The sequence below is a fragment of the Balaenoptera musculus genome, chromosome 10 (assembly GCF_009873245.2).
Source record: "Balaenoptera musculus isolate JJ_BM4_2016_0621 chromosome 10, mBalMus1.pri.v3, whole genome shotgun sequence".
NCBI classification, from domain to species: domain Eukaryota; kingdom Metazoa; phylum Chordata; class Mammalia; order Artiodactyla; family Balaenopteridae; genus Balaenoptera; species Balaenoptera musculus.
In genome coordinates, this window is record NC_045794.1 from 24,110,204 (window position 1) to 24,133,053 (window position 22,850).

A 22,850-nucleotide genomic window follows, 5' to 3' on the forward strand; every position below is an offset into this window, starting at 1 on the left:
TTTCTATTTATTTATTTATTTTTGGCTGCGCCACGCAGCATATGGGATCTTAGTTCCCTGACCAGGGGTTGAACCCGTGCCCCCCACAGTGGAAACATGGAATCTTAACCACTGGACCGCCAGGGAACTCCCCACTAATACATTTTAATCCCATTGATTCTTTTTGTATTCCAACAAAATTTTCTAAAATGTCTAAATATTGTTTTCAGAGATAGCCTAATGTTTCTGTTCTAATGCAACTAAATCTGTACCACAATTGAATTACTAGCTCACTGAGGTCTTAAAATATATATATATGTATGTATATATCAAACTGTCAGTTTCTCTTCCCAAATGATAAGCCAACAAAGCTATAGATTGACATTTTAGATACCAAAATTGGCAAAAGATACTTTTGATTAGCCAGGAGTCATTGAACATTAAGACAAGGTAGTCAGCTGCCATTATTTGGACACTATATCCTCATTTTCATAATCTATGTTGCCAGTCTATTCAGTATAAAATGAAGAAGGTAAGTATTATGGAAGAACTGCATGCTAATAGACAAAGTTTCCAGATAAAGTTCAAGTAAGTATTACTTGCCAGATATACTTGTAGCATATCTATGGCACTTTTCTGTGAGACCATGAAAAACACTCAACTGGGTTTTTTTTGTTTTTTTGTTTTTAAATATTTATTTATTTATTTGGCTGCGCCAGGTCTTAGTTGCGGCAGGTGGGATCTTTGTTGTCACATGCAGGATCTAGTTCCCTGACCAGGAATCAAACTGGGCCCCCTGCATGGGAGCGTGGAGTCTTAACCACAGGATCACCATGGAAGTCCCTCAACTAGTTCTTATTAGGATTAACTCCTTCCTTACCAGAGAGGATAGTCGCATTACTCTTAATTCTACTGAATAAAAAATGTTCATGCACGGTGCATTAGTTATGTTTCTAACCTACTTGTATATGTGTAGCCTACAAAAATCAGTGCTACATATTTTCTTTCTTCCAAATTGTCCATTAATGGAGAAATTCTTGATAGCATTTGAGTGCTTTTGATACTTTGCAACATTGTTTGAAGATACTATGTATCAGATTATAGAAACTTTCTTGTTTGAATAGAATTAAAATGCCTTTCCATGGTTCTACATAATTCTGGTCCTCTGGAAGTCTGGTGCAGCTATAGGATCTGATGGAATTCCCTGGTTCATATGATCTGCACTGGCCTTTTTTCTAGTTCTAGAACTCATCAGCCTTTTTCCCATGCTAGGACTTTGTACTTTTTTTTGACGGAAATCTTCTTCCCTCAGGCTTAATATATGAATTTTTTTCCCCCTTTTGTGACTTCTCAAGAGAGCTCTTGACTTTCCTCTCTGAAAAATTTGTCCTCCATTATTCTTTTCCTTTTTATCCCTTCTTAATTTTCTTTATAGCATATAACACCATCAGAAATGGTTTGTTTATTGTGTACCTCCCAATCTTCCTTGTCTTCCCCACTTTCCCTATCTGCTTGCCAATAATGTAAATTCAGGGGAGTCAGGCCCATATCTGTTTTGTTCAGTCTGCATCACCAGTGCCTAGAACAATGTCTGGAATAAAGTATGCATTCAGTAAATATTAGTTGAATAAATGAAGAATTAGCAAATAATTAAGTGGCTATAAAATAGAATAAGTGATTAGTTCATGAAGAGAAACCTGCTTTACCGGGTTGGAATGGCTAAGACAAACAGGGAACCAAGAGGGTGGACCTGAATTCAGTTCTTTGTTCCACTTAGTCTTTTCATATGATTTTGGGCTCATTTCTTAACCTTCGTGTCTGTTTCTTTATCTGTAGAACAGGTATGTAGAGCTCATGGAAAAAGATGGATGAATCATTCAATGAAATGACTGAAATTCATCATTTTTCATATATATCAGTTAAGTAGGCTCTCCTTTTGAATAACAAACTTGCTTATATGTTTGAAACTTTGAGGGAATATTATAAGACATGCTAACAACAGTTTAAGAGCCTTGCAAAATTTGAAGTAGTATTTTGTTCAAAAATAGCACTTACTCCAGAAAAAACATAAAAGTGTCCCTTCAGAGTTGTAACTTACTCTTTTGCTGATACCTTTTAGTTTTGCTTATTTTATTTTTAGTTAAAAATTGGGAAAGATCTGAAACAGATTTTTGAAAAGCAAACTCTGATATTTTTCCAAGAAAGATGAAATTGTGCTTGATTTCAAATGACCCTTTACAACAATTAATTTGTACTACTGCAGTCAAAAAGCTAAACTAAGAATACAATTAACAGACATAATTAACATCAATGTTTTAATAGTTTCTCTATGACTAGGCAAGTAATAAGGCTTGGGCATACTGAAATCATGATTCATTTCTTCAGTTCATTCAACACATATTCCATATATTCCAATTACAATTATAATAGTACCTATATATTAGGTACTATTGTAGGTACAATAGTACCTACAGTGAATTAAACACTGTGTTTAATCAGTGAATTAAACACAGAGTCCTATTCTCCTAGAGCTTCAGTTTTAGTGGGGATATTTATTATATGTTTTGCCTCTAGCTTGCTCCATAGCTTATACTTTTCTGCATTTGTAAAGCATGACTTAGAGGATTGACTTTTAAAGTAATTTTAATTATTACTGCCTAAAATTAGCTATGAAGTGTTCTTTTAAGGTTATGTGCTAAATACCAACATGATATTAATGTTTCAGAGACCATTTGGTTCTTTAGACACATCTGCTCTGCAAATCTGGACAAGTAATTAAATTTGATGAGGCTAGAATCAGATCTAATAGAATTGGGCTGTTTCAAGGGCGAAGAGAATTCTGTGGATTTGTTAGGACAGTGGATTGTAGTTTGGTTTGCAGTAGTCCACTTGAGCTATACTTCTCTACTCATTTAAATTCCAGTGTATATTCAGTTCCATTAAAAATAAACTATCTACTGCTTATGGGTATTGGTTGGTGTGGGGTGGTTTTTGACTTAATATCTTTGTTTTCTCTGAGTCTAATCATTATAGAATTTATAACATACTTTTTTTTCAAGGAGTTTATAGTACTTCACATACTGTATTTTATTTACTCAAAATTTATACTTGTAGAGTAGAAAGCATGAACATTCCTAGTCTAAAATAATAAAAAAAATTCAGATCTCTGCTAGGGATTAATAGGAACAAATTTGGTAACTGAACTTGGTAGTTATAATTTGAAGCTCAGTGAACTTTCCAATGAATACTGGTATAATTTATACTATGATTTTAAAATATTAATCTTAATACAAGGATTGTCACTCACCAAATAGCTATTGCATGTGTCTGCTATGTACAAAGAACTCTGTAAGAAGCTGTGTGTGATATATAAAGATGAGTATAAAGATGACATAGTTCCTGTACTAAAGAAATCTATGATCTTGTTCACACCTTTAAAATTATTCTTGAAGAAGTGTGGTAAATAGTTTTGCTCTAGCTCAGTTAAGTTATCCCCTGGGATGATACAGAAAATCTCTGATAAGACTGAAGCTAAAACCTAAACCTGTTGAAAATTAGCAAAACATTCCCTGCCTTTGGTAGCATTTTTTTCGTTATCGAATGTTTATATACATCTTTGTTTTTCTGCCTCTACATACCCTGAGAGTCTTAGTGCTTTATTTGTGTTGAGAATAGTTTAAAATAGCTTATAAAAGAAATAATTCTTTCATGTACCTTTTTGTAGTGTTGTATTCAATATAAGCCCAAGGGAAGGGTTCCTTGTGTCTTTGATATCTGTAGAGACAATTACAAAGGAAAAAAAATTACAGGGAAATGTTAAGACTAATGTTCATTTTTATACTTAGAGCACACAAGAAATTTTAAGGCAGTTATTATGGTATATTACATAGGAAAACAAATATCCAGTTATATAATGATAGATCAAGCCATAGAAGCATGTAGCTAGTACCATTGTGTATTGCTAAGTATGTCCATAATTAATATTCTAGTTCTAAAGATGGTTTTTGAACATTATCTCCTTTACTTGGACTTTGTCACTAATAATTCCACAGTTCAGTATTATAGGCCAATTTTTTTTAAAGAAATCTTATTATTTTATTTTAAAAATCTTGTCATTATCCTGTGGTACTTGGCCTGCTTGAAGTTTGGAAGAAAATGAGTATATAGTTTACAAATCAATCACCAGAGGAAAAAATACTATTCATTTGTGTTTCTTAATTATGGTGAGAAAATATTATTTTATTTCATTAACTTACCTGTCCCTCCAAATGGTATAATTTACTAGAAAATCACAACTGGGTATTTAACCTGGGATTATTTGGAATCACAGCAAATAGGAAGTGAAACAGTTCTTACCATCAAGCAAAACAATTCTGCCATAACTCAAGTCCCACAAAAGAATGGCATTTTTCTCTCTACAAAAGATGCCATGAATATACCCAACAGAATTGTCCATAGTTGTATCATCCTTTAAATTTTCTGAAGTCCAACGAATAGTATTGTATTTTGCCAAAGGTAAATTAGAGCTTTACATTATCTAGTCACAGTTTAAGAGGTTAAATTGGTAGTGTCTTCTATAAATTATCATTATGGAATCTTTAGAGGACATATAATGTATAAATGAAGGGCTAAAGCAGTTCTGTTTAGCAGTTCTTTATATTTTGGTTAAACCATGGTCAGAGGTTTATTTTCCTTTACTAGTTTACTAGTAATTCTTCAGCTTCACAGTGACAACTATCGAATTATAGGAGTAGTAGCATCATCAGACAGTTTAACATTTGCAAAAGAAAGTTAATTATTTGAAGATTGAGACTTATTCAGAGGTTTTCAAAATATTTTTGTCCCAATTTAAAAAAATACATACATATTTATTTATCCTCTTAATGCATGTTGTTTCCAACCAAGTAAATCTGTTTTCAAAGCAGAGATTATTTAAGAGATTTGGCATATTTTTCTTTTCTTGGCGAATGTACCAAAGGTCTGTTTTCTATAAGACATGTGTCTGTTTCAACTTACTATTTTGATTATGAGTAGTTTGTTATCCAGATAGACCTTCAAAAATAGAATATTTGCTAAAGAGTTCTTATGTATATGGTTAAATGCATATTTTAGAATGATTTAGGATTTATAAATAGCATGTAAGATAATACTGGGAACATGTTAACTATAACATATAATGCCTGAAAAAAAAAAAGGAAAGGAAAAAAGATGATAATATCGTAAACATCTCCAATAAGGAAGTGAGTGGGTGGAACATCTTCCAGTGTTGATTTGGCTCCCCTTAGAATAGTGTTAACATCTTTATATTTAACTGACCGAGCTTCCAGCGTTTACACTATTCACTTGAGTTTGTCTAGTCTCCCAAGTTTTATTACTTTTTGTGAATATTGCCTTAAGATTCTGACTTCCACACTTTGCCTTATACCTTTTCACATTAGGGGCGTGAACTTCCTGGGGGGCAGCTCTTTTATGTTTGAAATTGCTCAAAGTTTCCATCTGCTTTTACTTGATTTGTGGTCTTGAAGATCATGCTTGGCCCATGGGATATTACAGTGTGCCGAGAGGATGTGGAGTTTTGTCAGCCAGTGAAATATGTCTGGTTTTTTTCTCTTCTCTTTTTTTTTCAGCAGCTTTCACATGCTTCTCATCCTGTGTGGTCTTCACTAAACTGAATTTATATATAACAGAACTACTCACCCTCTTTATCATCTTCTATGACTTGGCCTTTTTACCGAGAAGGTGTGTGGAAGGAACATCTAAGCCAAAAAACTAGTCTTGGCAATAGGAAAACCTAAAACCGAAAGCTTAAAGTAGTGTTATATATGAATTTGCTTTAATATTCACAAATGTGTATTTTGTAATGCAGAATAGTATCATATTTCAGATATGTACAACTGTCAAAAAAATTTCTCATGCCAACAGTAGATTCCAAGTGTTGTCTGTGATCCAAATGACTTTTTTGCTTGTTTTTAGGCACTACTGCAGTCTTCAGTTAAGCAACAAGTAGAAGCTATTGAAAAACAGTACATTTCTGCAATAGAGAAACAAGCACACAAGTGTGAGGAGTTGTTAAATACTCAGGTAATAAAATTGCACATCCATTATATATTTATACTTTTTTTCTGACTCTCTTCCCCTGAGAGCTCTATAGCTGTTTATTCAGTTTCATGCCATTTACTTTCCTTGGTGTATTTTGGAAAAAAAAATATGCTTATGTAAACTTAATGTTAAAGTTTTGGAATTTTAGACTAAATAGAGGACTAAAGGCCTAAAATATGTAGATCTTCCCCAAATTAATGATAATTTGTATGCTGATTTCTGGGTTATCATATTATTTATCAAATAACAGAAGCAAAAGAGATTACTGCAAATGTATTATGGCATCTGAAATGATTTTTAGTAGTACAAGATTTATAAATAACATTTGAATTTGAAGTACGTATTTATGTTTGAATTACCTTTCATTGCTTATAGGAATTAGTTTCTGTTTAAAATTTTTTTCTGGTGATTTTTTTTCTTTTCTTGATTTAATGTCTTAGAAAGCATTGCAGACATGAATATTGGATTTACATTAAACAATCAGTTGAAGACCATATATCTATATGTCATAGTATGAATAATTAGTGCAAGAAGTTCCCAACAACACTTTTGAATAACAAAACTTGGTAGGTGAAAATAAAATCAACCTTACACAAAGGACCTATTTTGTATCACAGGAAGAAAATATACTAATAGGAAAACAAAATTAGGTCTAGAATTTAAATGGAGATTTATAAACATACCACTCTATCCCCAAGATTGGGGATATCTCATTGTAGTTTTGATTTGCATTTCTCTAATGGTTAATGATGTTGAGCATTCTTTCATGTGTTTGTTGGCAATATGTATATCTTCTTTTGGAGAAATGTCTCTTTAAGTCTTCTGCCCATTTTTGGATTGGGTTGTTTGTTTTTTTGATATTGAGCTTCATGAGCTGCTTGTATATTTTGGAGATTAACCATTTGTTAGTTGCTTCATTTGCAAATATTTTCTCCCATTCTGAGGGTTGTCTTTTCACCTTGTTTATGGTTTCCTTTGCTATGCAAAAGCTTTTGTTTCATTAGGTATCATTTGTTTATTTTCGTTTTTATTTCCATTTCTCTAGGAGGTGGGTCAGAAAGGATCTTGCTATGATTTATGTCATAGAGTGTTCTGCCTGTGTTTTCCTCTAAGAGTTTGATAGTCTCTGGCCTTACATTTAGGTCTTTAATCCATTTTGAGTTTATTTTTGTGCATGGTGTTACGGAGTGTTCTAATTTCATTCTTTTCCATGTAGCTGTCCAGTTTTCCCAGCACCACTTATTGAAGAGGCTGTCTTTTCTCCACTGTATATTCTTGCCTCCTTTATCAAAGATAAGGTGATCATGTGTGTGTGGGTATATCTCTGGTCTTTCTATCCTGTTCCATTGATCTATGTTTCTGTTTTTGTGCCAGTACCATACTGTCTTGATTACTGTAGCTTTGTAGTATAGTCTGAAGTCAGGGAGCCTGATTCCTCCAACTCCATTTTTCTTTCTCAAGATTGTTTTGGCTATTTGTGGTCTTTTATGTTTCCATACAAATTGTGAAATTTTTTGTTCTAGTTCTGTGAAAAATGCCAGTGGTAGTTTGATAGGGATTGCATTGAATCTGTAGATTGCTTTGGGTAGTAGAGTCATTTTCACAATGTTGATTCTTCCAATCCAAGAACATGGTATATCTCTCCATCTATTTGTATCATCTTAAATTTCTTTCATCAGTGTCTTATAATTTTCTGCATACAGGTCTTTTGTCTCCTTAGGTAGGTTTATTCCTAAGTATTTTATTCTTTTTGTTGCAATGGTAAATGGCAGTGTTTTCTTAATTTCACTTTCAGATTTTTCATCATTAGTGTATAGGAATGCAAGAGATTTCTTTTTTTTTTTTTTCACACACACACACTGTATTTTATTTTTACAAGAGATAAATAGACTAACACCAAGCATTGTACATGGATGACCACAACAAAAGCAGCAATGATTGCAATTACCAAACATGAAACACACTCATACTATGTCATAATATTGACATTCAGTCCAGTACTCCTCTACTATAACAGCTCCTTTACTTTGCAGTGAAAATTGATTTGTATATTCTTTTGCCTCTGAGTCCTTGTGGGATTTTTTTTTTTAATTCAAACAGAAAGTCACAAAAATTATACTCATCCTCATCAGTTCACTCAGTCCCATGTAATTAATTTTTTTTTTTCATCTTGATCTTTTGTTAGCACTTTTATGAGTTCATCACTTTTTCATTAGAGTTCTGAAAATGCTTATTCATTCAGTTCAGCAGTACAGTCAGTTACCTGAAACCTATACTTGTCAGAGTCTTTTCCATGAATTTCTTGAAGATGAAACCCTTTTATAGGAACATATTTGCAAAAGCATCAGAGTACACCCAGAACTGTCTGTAAATGACAAAAGACTTAAAAATGACCACGGTTAAAGATTTGATGAAAGTTCATAATAATGCAGTTGACAAGAAAATTCATTATTTCTGAGGTATACATTTTAAAGTAATAACTAGGATTATGACTTATAACATTATACCAGAACATATAAGATTTTTAGAAATTTCATGTAATGTCTGAAACATTTATATTAACATATTTCCATACAAATAACCCAATGAAAGTTTAGTATTAGTTGTTTTGTTTGTTTGTTTGTTTATACTGCAGGTTCTTCTTAGTCATCAATTTTATACACATCCGTGTATACATGTCAATCCCGATCGCCCAATTCAGCACACCACCATCCCCACCCCACCGCAGTTTTCCCCCCTTGGTGTCCATACGTCTGTTCTCTACATCTGTGTCTCAACTTCTACCCTGCAAACCGGCTCATCTGTACCATTTTTCAAGGTTCCACATACATGTGTTAATATACGATATTTGTTTTTCTCTTTCTGACTTACTTCACTCTGTATGACAGTCTCTAGATCCATCCACGTCTCAACAGATGCCTCAATTTCATTCCGTTTTATGGCTGAGTGATATGCCATTGTATATATGTACCACAACTTCTTTATCCATTCGTCTGTTGATGGGCATTTAGGTTGCTTCCATGACCTGGCTATTGTAAATAGTGCTGCAATGAACATTCGGGTGCATGTGTCTTTTTGAATTACGGTTTTCTCTGGGTATATGCCCAGTAGTGGGATTGCTGGGTCATATGGTAATTCTATTTTTAGTTTTTTAAGGAACCTCCATGTTGTTCTCCATACTGGCTGTATCAATTTACATTCCCACCAACAGTGCAAGAGGGTTCCCTTTTCTCCACACCCTCTCCAGCATTTGTTGTTTGTAGATTTTCTGATGATGCCCATTCTAACTGGTGTGAGGTGATACCTCATTGTAGTTTTGATTTGCATTACTCTAATAATTAGTGATGTTGAGCATCTTTTCATGTGCTTCGTAGCCGTCTGTATGTCTTCTTTGGAGAAATGTCTATTTAGGTCTTCTGCCCATTTTTGGATTAGGGTGTTTGTTTCTTTAATATTGAGCTGAATGAGTTGTTTATATATTTTGGAGATTAATCCTTTGTCCATTTGCAAATTCATTTGCAAATATTTTCTCCCATTCTGAGGGTTGTCTTTTCGTCTTGTTTATGGTTTCCTTTGCTGTGCAAAAGCTTTGAAGTTTCATTAGGTCCCATTTGTTTATTTTTGTTTTTATTTCCATTACTCTAGGAGGTGGATCAAAAAAGATCTTGCTGTGATTTATGTCCCAGAGTGTTCTTCCTATGTTTTCCTCTAAGAGTTTTATAGTGTTCAGTCTTACATTTAGGTCTCTAATCCATTTTGAGTTTATTTTTGTGTATGGTGTTAGGGAGTATTATAATTTCATTCTTTAACATGTAGCTGTCCAGTTTTCCCAGCACCACCTATTGAAGAGACTGTCTTTTCTCCATTGTATATCTTTGCCTCCTTTGTCATAGATTAGTTGACCATAGGTGCGTGGGTTTATCTCTGGGCTTTCTATCTTGTTCCATTGATCTATGTTTCTGTTTTTGTGCCAGTACCATATTGTCTTGATTACTGTAGCTTTGTAGTATAGTCTGAAGTCAGGGAGTCTGATTCCTCCAGCTCCGTTTTTTTCCCTCAAGACTGCTTTGGCTATTCAGGGTCTTTTGTGACTCCATACAAATTTTAAGATGATTTGTTCTAGCTCTGTAAAAAATGCCATTGGTAATTTGATAGGGATTGCATTGAATCTGTAGATTGCTTTGGGTAGTATAGTCATTTTCACAATGTTGAGTCTTCCAATCCAAGAACATGGTATATCTCTCCATCTGTTTGTATCACCTTTAATTTCTTTCATCAGTGTCTTATAGTTTTCTGCATACAGGTCTTTTGTCTCCTTAGGTAGGTTTATTCCTAGGTATTTTATTCTTTTTGTTGCAGTGGTAAATGGGAGTGTTTCCTTCATTTCTCTTTCAGAATATTTATCATTAGTGTATAGGAATACAAGAGATTTCTGTGCATTAATTTTGTATCCTGCTACTTTACCAAATTCATTGATTAGCTCTAGTAGTTTTCTGGTAGCATCTTTAGGATTCACTATGTATAGTATCATGTCATCTGCAAACAGTGACAGTTTTACTTCTTCTTTTCCAATTTGGATTCCTTTTATTTCTTTTTCTTCTCTGATTGCCAAGGCTAGGGCTTCCAAACCTATGTTGAATAATAGTGGTGAGAGTGGACATCCTTGTCTCGTTCCTGATCTTAGAGGAAATGCTTTCAGTTTTTCACCATTAAGAATGATGTTTGCTGTGGGTTTGTCATATATAGCCTTTATTATGTTGAGGAAAGTTCCCTCTATGCCTACTTTCTGCAGAGTTTTTATCATAAATGGGTGTTGAATTTTGTCGAAAGCTTTCTCTGCATCTATTGAGATGATCATATGGTTTTTCTCCTTCAATTTGTTAATATGGTGTGTCACATTGATTGATTTGCGTATATTGAAGAATCCTTGCATTCTTGGGATAAACCCCACTTGATCATGTTGTATGATCCTTTTAATGTGCTGTTGGATTCTGTTTGCTAGTATTTTGTTGAGGATTTTTGCATCTATGTTCATCAGTGATATTGGCCTGTAGTTTTCTTTCTTTGTGACATCTTTGTCTGGTTTTGGTATCAGGGTGATGGTGGCCTCGTAGAATGAGTTTGGGAGTGTTCCTCCCTCTGCTATATTTTGGAAGAGTTTGAGAAGGATAGGTGTTAGCTCTTCTCAAAATGTTTGATAGAATTGGCCTGTGAAGCCATCTGGTCCTTGGCTTTTGTTTGTTGGAAGATTTTTAATCACAGTTTCAATTTCAGTGCTTGTGACTGGTCTGTTCATATTTTCTGTTTCTTCCTGGTTCAGTCTTGGAAGGTTGTGCATTTCTAAGAATTTGTCCATTTCTTCCAGGTTGTCCATTTTATTAGCATAGGGTTGCTTGTAGTAGTCTGTCATGATCCTTTGTATTTCTGCAGTATCAGTTTTAATTTCTCCTTTTTCATTTCTAATTCTATTGATTTGAGTCTTCTCCCTTTTTTTCTTGATGAGTCTAGCTAATGGTTTATCAATTTTGTTTATCTGCTCAAAGAACCAGCTTTTAGTTTTATTGATCTTTGCTATTGTTTCCTTCATTCTTTTTCATTCATTTCTGATCTGATCTTTATGATTTCTTTACTTCTGCTAACTTTGGGGTTTTCTTGTCCTTCTTTCTCTAGTTGCTTTAGGTGTAAGCTTAGGTTGTTTATCTGAGATGTTTCTCATTTCTTAAGGTAGGCTTGTATTGCTATAAACTTCCCTCTTAGAACTGCTTTTGCTGCATCCCATAGGTTTTGTGTCGTTGTGTTTTCATTGTCATTTGTTTCTAGGTATTTTTTGATTTCCTCTTTGATTTCTTCAGTGATCTCCTGGTTATTAAGTAGTGTATTGTTTAGCTTCCATTTTTTTGTATTTTTTACAGATTTTTTCCTGTAATTTATATCTAGTCTTATAGCATTGTGGTCAGGAAAGATACTTGATACGATTTCAATTTTCTTAAATTTACCAAGGCTTGATATGTGACCCAAGATATGATCTATCCTGGAGAATGTTCTATGAGCACTTGAGAAGAATGTGTATTCTCTTGTTTTTGGATGGAATGTCCTATAAATATCAATTAAGTCCATCTTGTTTAATGTATCATTTAAAGCTTGTGTTTCCTTATTTATTTTCATTTTGGATGATCTGTCCATTAGTGAAAGTGGGATGTTAAAGTCTCCTACTATGATTGTGTTACTGTCGATTTCCCCTTTTATGGCTGTTAGTGTTTGACTTATGTATTGAGGTGCTCCTATGTTGGGTGCATAAATATTTACAACTGTTATATCTTCTTCTTGGATTGATCCCTTGATCATTATGTAGTGTCCTTCTTTGTCTCTTGTAATAGTCTTTGTTTGAAAGACTATTTTGTCTGATATGAGAATTGCTACTCCAGCTTTCTTTTGATTTCCATTTGCATGGAATATCTTTTTCCATCCCCTCACTTTCAGCCTGTATGTGTCCCTAGGTCTGAAGTGGGTCTCTTGTAGACAGCGTATATACGGGTCTTGTTTTTGTATCCATTCTGCCAGAGTGTGTCTTTTGGTTGGAGCATTTAATCCATTTACATTTAAGGTAATTATCAATATGTATGTTTCTATTACCATTTTCTTAATTGTTTTGGGTTTGTTATTGTAGGTATTTTCTTCCTCTTGTGTTTCCTTCCTAGAGAAGCTCCTTTAGCATTTGTTGTAAGGCTGGTTTGGTGGTCCTGAATTCTCTTAGCTTTTGCTTGTCTGTAAAGGTTTTAATTTCTCCGTCAAATCTGAATGAGATCCTTGCTGGGTAAAGTAATCTTCGTTGTAGGTTTTTCTCCTTCATCACTTTATGTCGTGCCACTCCCTTCTGGCTTGCAGAGTTTCTGCTGAAAGATCAGCTGTTAACCTTATGGGGGTTCCCTTGTGTGTTATTTGTTGTTTTTCCCTTGCTTCTTCTAATATTTTTTCTTTGTATTTAATTTTTGATAGTTTGATTAATATGTGTCTTGGCGTGTTTCTCCTTGGATTTATCCTGTATGGGACTCCTTGTACTTCCTGGACTTGATTAACTGTTTCCTTTCCCATATGAGGGAAGTTTTCAACTATAATCCCTTCAAATATTTCCTCAGTCCCTTTCTTTTTCTCTTCTTCTTCTGGGACCTCTATAATTCAAATGTTGGTGCGTTTAATGTTGTCCCAGAGGTCCTGAGACTGTCCTCAATTCTTTTCATTCTTTTTTCTTTATCTGCTCTGCAGTAGTTATTTCCACTCTTTTATCTTCCAGATCACTTATCCGTTCCTCTGCCTCAGTTATTCTGCTATTGATCCCTTCCAGCGAATTTTTTATTTCATGTATTGTGTTGTCCATCACTGTTTGTTTGCTCTTTAGTTCTTCTAGGTCCTTGTTAAACGTTTCTTATATTTTCTCCATTCTATTTCCAAGATTTTGGATCATCTTTACTATCATTATTCTGAATTCTTTTTCAGGTAGACTGCCTATTTCCTCTTTATTTGTTAGGTCTGGTGGGTTTTTGCTTTGCTCCTTCATCTGCTATGTGTTTCTCTGTCTTCTCATTTTGCTTAACTTACTGTGATTGGGGTCTCCTTTTCTCAGGCTGCCAGTTCATAGCTCCCGTTGTTTTTGGTGTCTGTCCCCAGTGGCTAAGGTTGGTTCAGTGGCATGTGTAGACTTCCTGGTGGATGGGAGTAGTGCCTGTGTTCTGATGGATGAGGCTGCATCTTGCCTTTCTGGTGGGTAGGTCCACGTGTGGTGGTGTTTTTTGGGGTGTCTGTGGCCTTCTTATGATCTTAGGCAGCCTCTCTGCTAATGGATGGGGTTGTGTTCCTTTCTTGCTCGTTGTTTGACATAGTGTGTCCAGCACTGTATCTTGCTGGTCGTTGAGTGGAGCTGGGTCTTGACGTTGAGATGGAGATCTCTGGGAGATTTTCGCCGTTTCATATTACATGGAGCCGGGAGGTCTCTTTTGGACCAGTGTCCTGAACTTGGCTCTCCCACCTTAGAGGCAGAGCCCTGACACCTGGCAATCCTGTACTGCACTGAAGGATTCTTCATTTGTGATGTCATTCATTAAGATAAAGCCCATGGCCCCACGATAATAGGCTGTGGTGATAGTCCTGTATCTTTCCTGGCCTGCTGTGTCCTGCTAGTGTTGGAGAGTCTCCTGCAGAGGCCTGGGGCAGCAGTGGCTCACCAACGGACAAGGACATTGACAGCAGAAGTTCTGGGAAGTACCCCTTGGCGTGAGCCCTCCTCAGTGTCTTTTTAATAAGTGGCTTGGAAGAGAAAATACACAGGAAATTTTATAAATTTGATATAACAATTATACTCTTTTAGGTGGTGAAATACCAGTTTGCCAGAGATATGAAGTATATGACTACGTAAATGGACAGAAAACTCACAGAGAATAATAGGTCATAGAATTGTGAAAGAGCATAAAGCATGCATTAACCAAGCCAGGCTAAGTTATGCCCTAAACTCTTTGGCTTCAGATAGCAATGGTTTATGTCTTACTAATTCTCCATGTACATTGAGAATTCTTTGGGGGCTCAGTCTCATGATGTCCTCACCCTAGGAACTAGCCTGATAGCATAGTTCCTGTTGTAACATTACCTGTTATCTTGTAGAGTGAAAAAAAGCCCAGTCAGATTTCCTACTGGTAAGTCAGCATTCTGGACTGGAAATGACACTTCCACTCCCAATTTGTATCTACAGTGCCCCACACAGTCATAATGGGGCCAGGAAGTAAGATCCTACTATGAATCTGGAAGGGAGAGGGCAGGAAATATTTGATAAGTAGAACTAATATACCACGGTCTGCTCTTTTGGTCACCAAATATTCCCAGTCTCCATGTCTCAGGCAAATTTGCTTACTTGCCCACATGGGAGAGGTAAGTTCTATCCAGCTATGGCCTCAAGCTCAGAAGTCCAGGATCTTTGAGTGACAGGTGGAGAATAATGTGTTGCAGTCTCTGTATCATCAGGTCCAGATATATAGTCCCTTTTGACCTGAAGAACCAGAAACTGAAATGTATGTTGTTTATCCCCAACATATCTAGTATATAGTGGCAAGATAAAGGTTGGGTATGTACTATATATGCTCTCAGTAGGAAAAATGAAGAATCAGAGATGCATAGCTACCATTAGTATGTAGCAATTCTAAAACCTCAATGAACAGATTCAGTAAGGATCTCTGCTGTGGGGGTAGGATTGCTCTTTGATTTACTGTGATTTGATTTACTGTGATTTACTTTTCAGAGTTTAGGGCCAGGGTCTGTAGTCCATTGTTCTTTTTAATCTTGTAGGGTTAAAATTTTTCAAGATCTTTTTTTTGGCTATACCTAATGTGAGTATTGGAGATTATACCATTTCTCGGCCTGATCCCTGTCTATAAAAATTCAGGAGCCCTGGGTCATTTTAGGGTAGCAAATAGTCACAGTTCAGGATAATGATTCTTTTGGCTTTTTATCTGTTTGGTTGCAAACAGCTCCATTTGTCAGATGCAGACCCATGGTTATTTTAGAGACCTATGTTCTAGATTTAATATGTTTATATGCTTTCCACCCTCATGCTTGCCTATCTGTTTGTGTCTCTCTTTTTCTGATTAAAGATAACTTTTTTATCAAATCTGGGTTGAGGAAATCCCAGTGGTCTCTTTTCCCCAAACCACTTGGTCCAAATGAAAGGATGTACAGGACAGTCACAGCCTTATTGGCACTTTGCTTGGAGGCACTTTAACCCATTGAATCTTTAACAGTGGGTATGACTACATATTTGCTATTTGCAATAGCGTGTTGAAGAATAAAATACCATGGAATCAATTTAACCAAGGAAGAGAAAGACTTGTAAACTAAAAATGACAAAACATTGCTGAAAGAAATGAAAAATAATCTAAATAAATGGAAAGACATCCCATGTTCATCAACTGAGAAATATTTGGTGAAGAGCACTCAAGACTACCACAGGACATTTAGAGGATCGTAAGCAATTCAGTGTGATGAAATACTATTTAAAAAACTAAACACTTAAAAGGGAATATGTTTATTAGGTAAAAATCATGTAAAGTGTAGAAATGTTATCTCACACATGTTTTTCAAATCATATTTCTTGAGATGTCATTTGAAATTTGAAATAAATAAATTTAATTTAGTAAAAATAATACCTGAATGATTCCTTAGGAATAATTTAGTTCAACCTTTCATGTGTATATGTGTCTCTTTTTTTCTCTTGCTCTCGTTTTTTTTTTGTTGTTGTTCTTCTCAAATTAAGAATTTAAGGGAAAAGCAAGTTAACACTAAAGAGTAGTTACAAGCCTGTGCACTGGAGTCAGACTGCCTGAATTATCCCTGGTTTTGTCACTTAGCTATGTTTCTGTGGAATGTCCCTTAACCTCTCTGTGCCTTATTTTTCTCATCTATAAAATGTAATTCCTACCTCATAGGATTGTTATGAGTATTATATGACATCAGATTTGCATAGTGCTTAGGATAGAACTTGGCACATTCTAGGTAGTTGTTGATATTAGCTACATTATTATCAACTTTGTTATTCTTGGCCAAGATCAATTGTCTGGCTACTCTCAGAATCAGGGCTAGGATTCACATTTTGTGATTTCTAGTCTACAGAAGAAAGGCTACTTATTTGTAGTTCATGTTTTGTCATGTGTGTGGTATAAAAACGTCATCGACCTTTAAATTTTTGAACATTTGTCCTGGGGCCACTTATATGAATGCTAGACCAACATTTTGTCCCTCTCTCTCTCTTCCTTATTTAATGAGGGCCTTTTATATGACTGGCACTCTGCTGGATTATATGGATATAACGTGAGCAAGACAGTCCTTCTAGTAAGTAAGGAAGACAGATGACATAATTACAAAGTGGTGTGGTAAGTCATGATGAAATAAAAAGTTACATGAGAGTACATTAAAGGAGTATATAACTCCTTCATATTAAGTAAGGGAAGACTTATTGGACTAATGATGAGTTCTCTGAGCATTCATAGATTTTAGTGACGTCAGAACTGAGAATTGAGCATGAGAGACGTATGTGGAATAGCACATTCAAAATCCTTTAGATGAGAGAGTGTAATATAGATGTTTGACAAGGGGTGAGGCTATTTGAGACTGCCAAATGAAAGATAATTTTATGCCATAGAAAGGATCATAAAGGACCTTGTCTACCACATTATCTGACAGGAAATTGGGTGCTATTAAAAGATATTAACTAGAGAAGGGACATTTGTCCCAATTTGTTGTTATTGTTTTCTTATGATTGAATTTTAAGAGTTCTTTACATATTCTGGATATAAATCTTTACTCAGGTATTTGATGTTCAAATACTTTACCATAGTCTATGGCTTGTCTTTTCTTCTAATGTATTTACAAGAGCAGAAGTTTTAAATGATATGAAATCCAGTTTTTCAGTTTTCTTTCTATGGGTCATTCTTTTGGTGTTATATGTAAGAAGTCTTAACCCCAAATCAAAAAGATTTTCTTCTATGTTTAATTTTAAAAGTTTTAGTTCATAATTTCAGGTTTATAAGTGATTCAAAGTATTCCTTTGATTTTTATATATGGTTCTAGATATGGATTGAAGTTCCCTTTTTTTGCATATGGATATCTAAGCATTATAGTCTTAATTGCTAAAAAGACTCTTCTTTTACCAGTAAATTTCCTTTTTACCTTCATCAAAAAATCAATCATGTATGTGTGGGTTTATTACTTGACTCGCTACCAGTTCCATTTATCTATTTGTCTATCTCAACTCCAGTACTATACTGTTTATTTACTGTAAATACTTAATAAGTCTTGAAGTCCTGCAATATTGTTCTTATATTTCAAAGTTGTTTTGGCTATTGTAGGTCATTCATATTTCCATGTAATTTTTATAATCAGCCTGTCAATTTCTACAGCAAAGCATGCTGGGATGTTTTGAACTGTGTTTACTCACAACCAAATACTCTTGACACCAAATATGTGGGTTTTAACGCCAAGCAATTCTCTAGTTCTATGTGGACACCAACTGGATGTCTTAAAGTCAATTTAATTCTGACACTACCCAGAGTTAGTGCAGAGCCCACTGGTTAAGGGCTCAGTTCCATAAGACTACCCTACTTCAAATGCCAGTCCCAAGTCCTAGGCCTCCTGTATTTCTGACCAAGTGGCTATAAATCAAGGGTTTCCACAAATGCCTCCCAAGGTTTGATAATCTATTAGAATGGCTCACACAACTCAGGAATATGCTTTACTTACTATTGCCAATTTATTATAAAGTATAAAACTTAGGAACAGCCAAATGGAATAGATGCATAGGGCAAAGTAAGGGTGAGAAGGGGCACTGTGGAGCATTCATACCTTCTCTGGGTATGTCACTCTCCCAGCACCTTGATGTGTTCACTAACCTGGAAGCTCTCTGAATCCTGTTGTTTAGGGGTTTTGATGGAGGTTTCATTACATGGGTATGATTGATTAAATCATTGGCCATTGTTGATTAACTCAGTCTTCAGCACCTCTCCCTTCCCTAGAAGTTGGGGAAGAGGGTGAGGCTAAATGTTCCAACCCTCCTGTCACGTGATTTGGTCCTCTGACAATCAGCCCCCATCCTGAAGCTATCTAGAGGCCTACCAAGAGTCTCCTCATTAGCATAAACTCATGTATGGTTGAAAGGGTCTTGTTGTGTATAACAAAAGATACTCCTTTCACTCCTTTTACTCTGGAAATTCCAAGGGTTTTAGAAGCCTTGTGCTGGGAACTGGGGGTAAAGACCTAATATATATTTCTTATTATATCACAGATATTGATTGGGATTGTGTTGAATCTATTTAGATGCAATTGACCACTTTACAATACTGAGTCTTTTTACCTTAGAACACAGTTTATTGCTCCACTTAGTTAGGTCTTTTTTCATTTTTTTCCTTTTTAAGTTTTATCTATTTTTTATACAGCAGGTTCTTATTAGTTATCAATTTTATACATATTAGTGTATATATGTCAATCCCAATCTCCCAATTAGTTAGGTCTTTTTAAATTTCCCAGTTTAAAATTTTTCACTGTTCAGGTCTAGCACATTTTTTTTTTGGTCAAATTTATCTCAATGTATTTCATATTTCTTTAATGCTAGTTTGACATTTATTTATGTTTTTAATTTTAATTACCCAATGCCTGTTGCTAGTACATAGAAATACAATTGATTGTTGTGTATTGGTCTTGTATTCTGTAATGATACTAAAATCCATTATTAGTTTAAGCACCTTTTTTTGTAGAGTCCATGGGATTTTCTACATAGTTGTTGTCTGAGAGTAGAGACATTGTTGCATCTTCCAGTTAATCTGATGCCTTTTGTTTCTTTTTCTTAACTTATTGAACTGGCTGAACCTCTAGTAAATGTTAAAGGAGAAGGATATCTCTGCCTTCTTTTTTGACCATGGGAAGAAAACATTCAATTTTTAATCATTAGATATAAAGTTAGCTATAGACATCTTTGTGAAAGCCATTTATTAGGTTGAGTATTTTTCTTCCTACTCTGAGTGTTTATTCCAGGAATAGATGTTGGATTTTGTCAAACAAATATATATTATATACATATATATATGCATATATATGTGTATGTATATGTATGTGTGTGTAATTTTTTCATAAAACTTTAGTGATGTCTCTTATTTTATTCCAGATATTAGTAATCTGTGTCTTCTTTTTTCCTCATTAATTTTGTAGAGGTTTATAATTTTTTTATCAATTCAAAGAGTCAGCTTTTCATTTCATTGATTTTCTTTTTTGTTTTTTCTGATTTCTACATCACTGATTTCTACTCTGACCTTTATTATTTTATTTCTTTAGCTTAATTTTAACTTGGGTTTTAATTTGCACTTATTCTAGTGTCTTAAGGTAGAAGCTTAGGTCATTGATTGAAATCTTTCTTCTATAAATAACCTATTTAGTGATGTAAATTCTTTTCTAAGTACTACTTTAGATACGTGTCTCGCAGTTTCAAATGTCATGTTTTCATTTTCAGTGAGAAAAAATACTTTTAAATTTCTCTGTTGATTTCTTTTTTTACCCTTGGATTACTTAGAAATGTGTTATTTAGTTTTCAAATATTCTGTGGTTTTCCAGATGTACTTCTTTTACTGATTTCTAATCTCATTGTAGTGTAGACAGAGACTATACTTCATATGATTTAAATGCTTTTCTGAGATTTGTTTTATGGCCCATAATACAGTCTGTATTGGTAAATGTTCTTTGTCTACTTGAAAAGAATGTTCATTCTTCTGTTGGTGAAGTTTTTAATAAATATCATTTAGATCAAGTTTTTTGGTCATGTTGTTCAAGTCTTCCATGTTGTTACAGATTTTTGTTCTATTTGTCTACCAATTATTGACAGGCATGTGTTAAAATGTCTCACTATACTTATGCATTTGACTGGTTCCCCTTGGAGTTCTGTTTTTTGTTTTGTTTTGTTTTGTTCTGTTTTCATCCCCAGCAATTTGAAACACTTCTATTTGGTGCATAAACATTTAGGATTATTATGTCTTCTTCACATAATTTTACCTTTAACACTATGAAATGCCCACCTCTTTCTCTGATAATATTATTTGCTATGAAATCTACCTCATACGATATTAATATAGTTTCTTCACCTTTCTTTTGATTATTATTAGAATGGTATATTTTCTCCTGTCATACTTTTAACTTATTTGTATCTTTATGTTTAAAATAGGATTCTTGTAGAAAGCATGTAGTTAACTCTTACTCCTTTTATCTAATCACTGCCTTTTCATTATATTTTTAAAACTCTTTACATTTAATGTGATTGTCAGTATTTTGGGGTTTTAAAGGTACTATCTTGCTATTTGTTTTCTATCTGTTCCACGTATTCTTCGTTTTCTTTTTCTGCCGACTTTTGGATTATTTTAATTATTTCATTTTATGTCCTCTATTGGTTTATCATTTACAAGTCTTTGTTGTTTTATTTTTTGATTGCTTTAAGGGAAGTTTGGCAAATCTTTTCCAAAAAGGATAGATAGTAAATATTTTAGGCTCACTGTTGCAACTGTTTAACTCTGCTGTTACAGTGAGAAAGCAGCTATAAACAATTTGTGAATGAGTACTGCTGTGTTTCAATAGAAATTCAATAAAACTCAAGCTCCAGATTAGATTTGAACTGAAGTTTGCCAGTCTGACTTATCTAGAACAGGAACTGGTGTAACTTGGAGAATTTTAATATCTAGAGCTCTTAATTTCCTACTTATGATAATTTTTTTCTTCAAATTTTGTTTATTATGAAAATCCCTTGTACTTAACTTGTTAATAATGTTCTCTTTCCTGCAGAGTCTGATGCAGTAAATCCAGTGGGGCAAAGGAATATATGAGGTTGAACCTTATGAAGTTGGCAGTATTTAACTGTTTTTAGTCTATGAAAACAGCATTTTTATGTGCTTCAATCTATTGTATTTTTAACAAGAATCCAGGAGAGTGTTTTGTTTCCACAATATTAGGAAACACCATTTTGGGCAGTGTTTTCCAAATTTCTTGCTAATGAGAATACTGGGGATATTTGTTCACTCTTCAGATTAACAGGCTTCTTGTCTATTAATTTTTATTCTTAATGATTTAGTTGGATTCCAAGTATAGGTATTTCTAATAGACTAATCACGTACTACTTGTCAGAGAACTTTGAGAAACACTCTTTAGTATTGCCTCTGTATTGCTCATCTTCAGCACTCATTATGCTTAATTCCTCACCCTTCAAGTTTCAGAAATTTAGAGGAAGGAATTCCATTTCCCCACTTTATTTAGGTGTTTTTAACATCAGATCAGTTAAAGGGATATGTTGGAAGAAAGGACATGTCAATTTTTGCAATCTTTGTGAACTAAGAAGCCACTTCAAAGGGTGTCTTTTATTCTTTATTAGTAGTTTGGATTGGGGCAACTATATAATTTCTTTGTGCCTCTTTTTAAAATCTCTAAATTACAGTTAATTGAAGTATCTCAACAGGGCTGTATAAAGATTAAATGAAGCACAGCACCTAGAATATAGTAATATTCAATAACTAGTAGCTATAGTTATGTGGAGAAATCTCTTGATCAGTTCCTTTGTGATTACTTTTATGCAAAGGGTGTCCATTCTCCTGAAATACAAGAAATAGTTCACTCATCCATTTTTATGTTTTTTTTAAGGTTTCCTTTTTGAAAGAATGTTTAGATTTTTCAATCTAGCTATAATTTCTGTTAGCATTTGGCAGTTTTATGTTTTAAAAAACATAATTTTTGTATAAGGTTTGGATAATTCCTTCTCCATTGATTTTGAAACTTCCCTTATCACATATTTTAATTGCATTTCCTGTAATTAAATAGAGCAAACACAAAATTAATAGATGTAGTATCAAGATTTAACAAATGATTTTGTAGGGGAAGAAAAAATTGTTTTCCCTACTACCATGTTGTGTTCTCTGGCTGGGGCCCTTAAATTGAACTGACAAAAGACAGACTAACAAGAGAAAACCATATGGATTTATTTAACATAATTTTACATGACATGAGAGCCTTCATAAGGAAATAAAGACCCAAAGAAACAGTTATATCTGAGTGTTTTTATACTAGGATTCATGAAGTAAAGTCATGGAAAAACATGATAGGACAAAAGGGTGTGCCGTAAAGGTAGTAAATTGGGGAAAGCTTAGCAAAACCTGTTAATTTGTATTCCTCTTGGCATCCCTCTGTCTTCAGAGATAAGGATGCGCCTTTCCTCA

The 22,850-nt window shown here is 34.3% G+C and overlaps 1 protein-coding gene across 10 annotated transcripts in view; it reads left to right on the forward strand.

Moving 5' to 3' along the window:
- The window catches only part of CCDC91 (coiled-coil domain containing 91), a 371,740-nt gene that overhangs the window by 210,330 nt on the left and 138,560 nt on the right, over positions 1 to 22,850 (forward strand). For 9 of the 10 annotated variants that reach the window (XM_036866036.1, XM_036866034.1, XM_036866032.1 and 6 more), the window contains one exon: positions 5,953 to 6,060. The exons of the other annotated variant lie outside the window; for it this stretch is intronic. In XM_036866036.1, the coding sequence (XP_036721931.1) occupies positions 5,953 to 6,060 (108 nt within the window). The remainder of the gene's footprint in view (positions 1 to 5,952; positions 6,061 to 22,850) is intronic. 10 annotated transcript variants of the gene reach the window in all.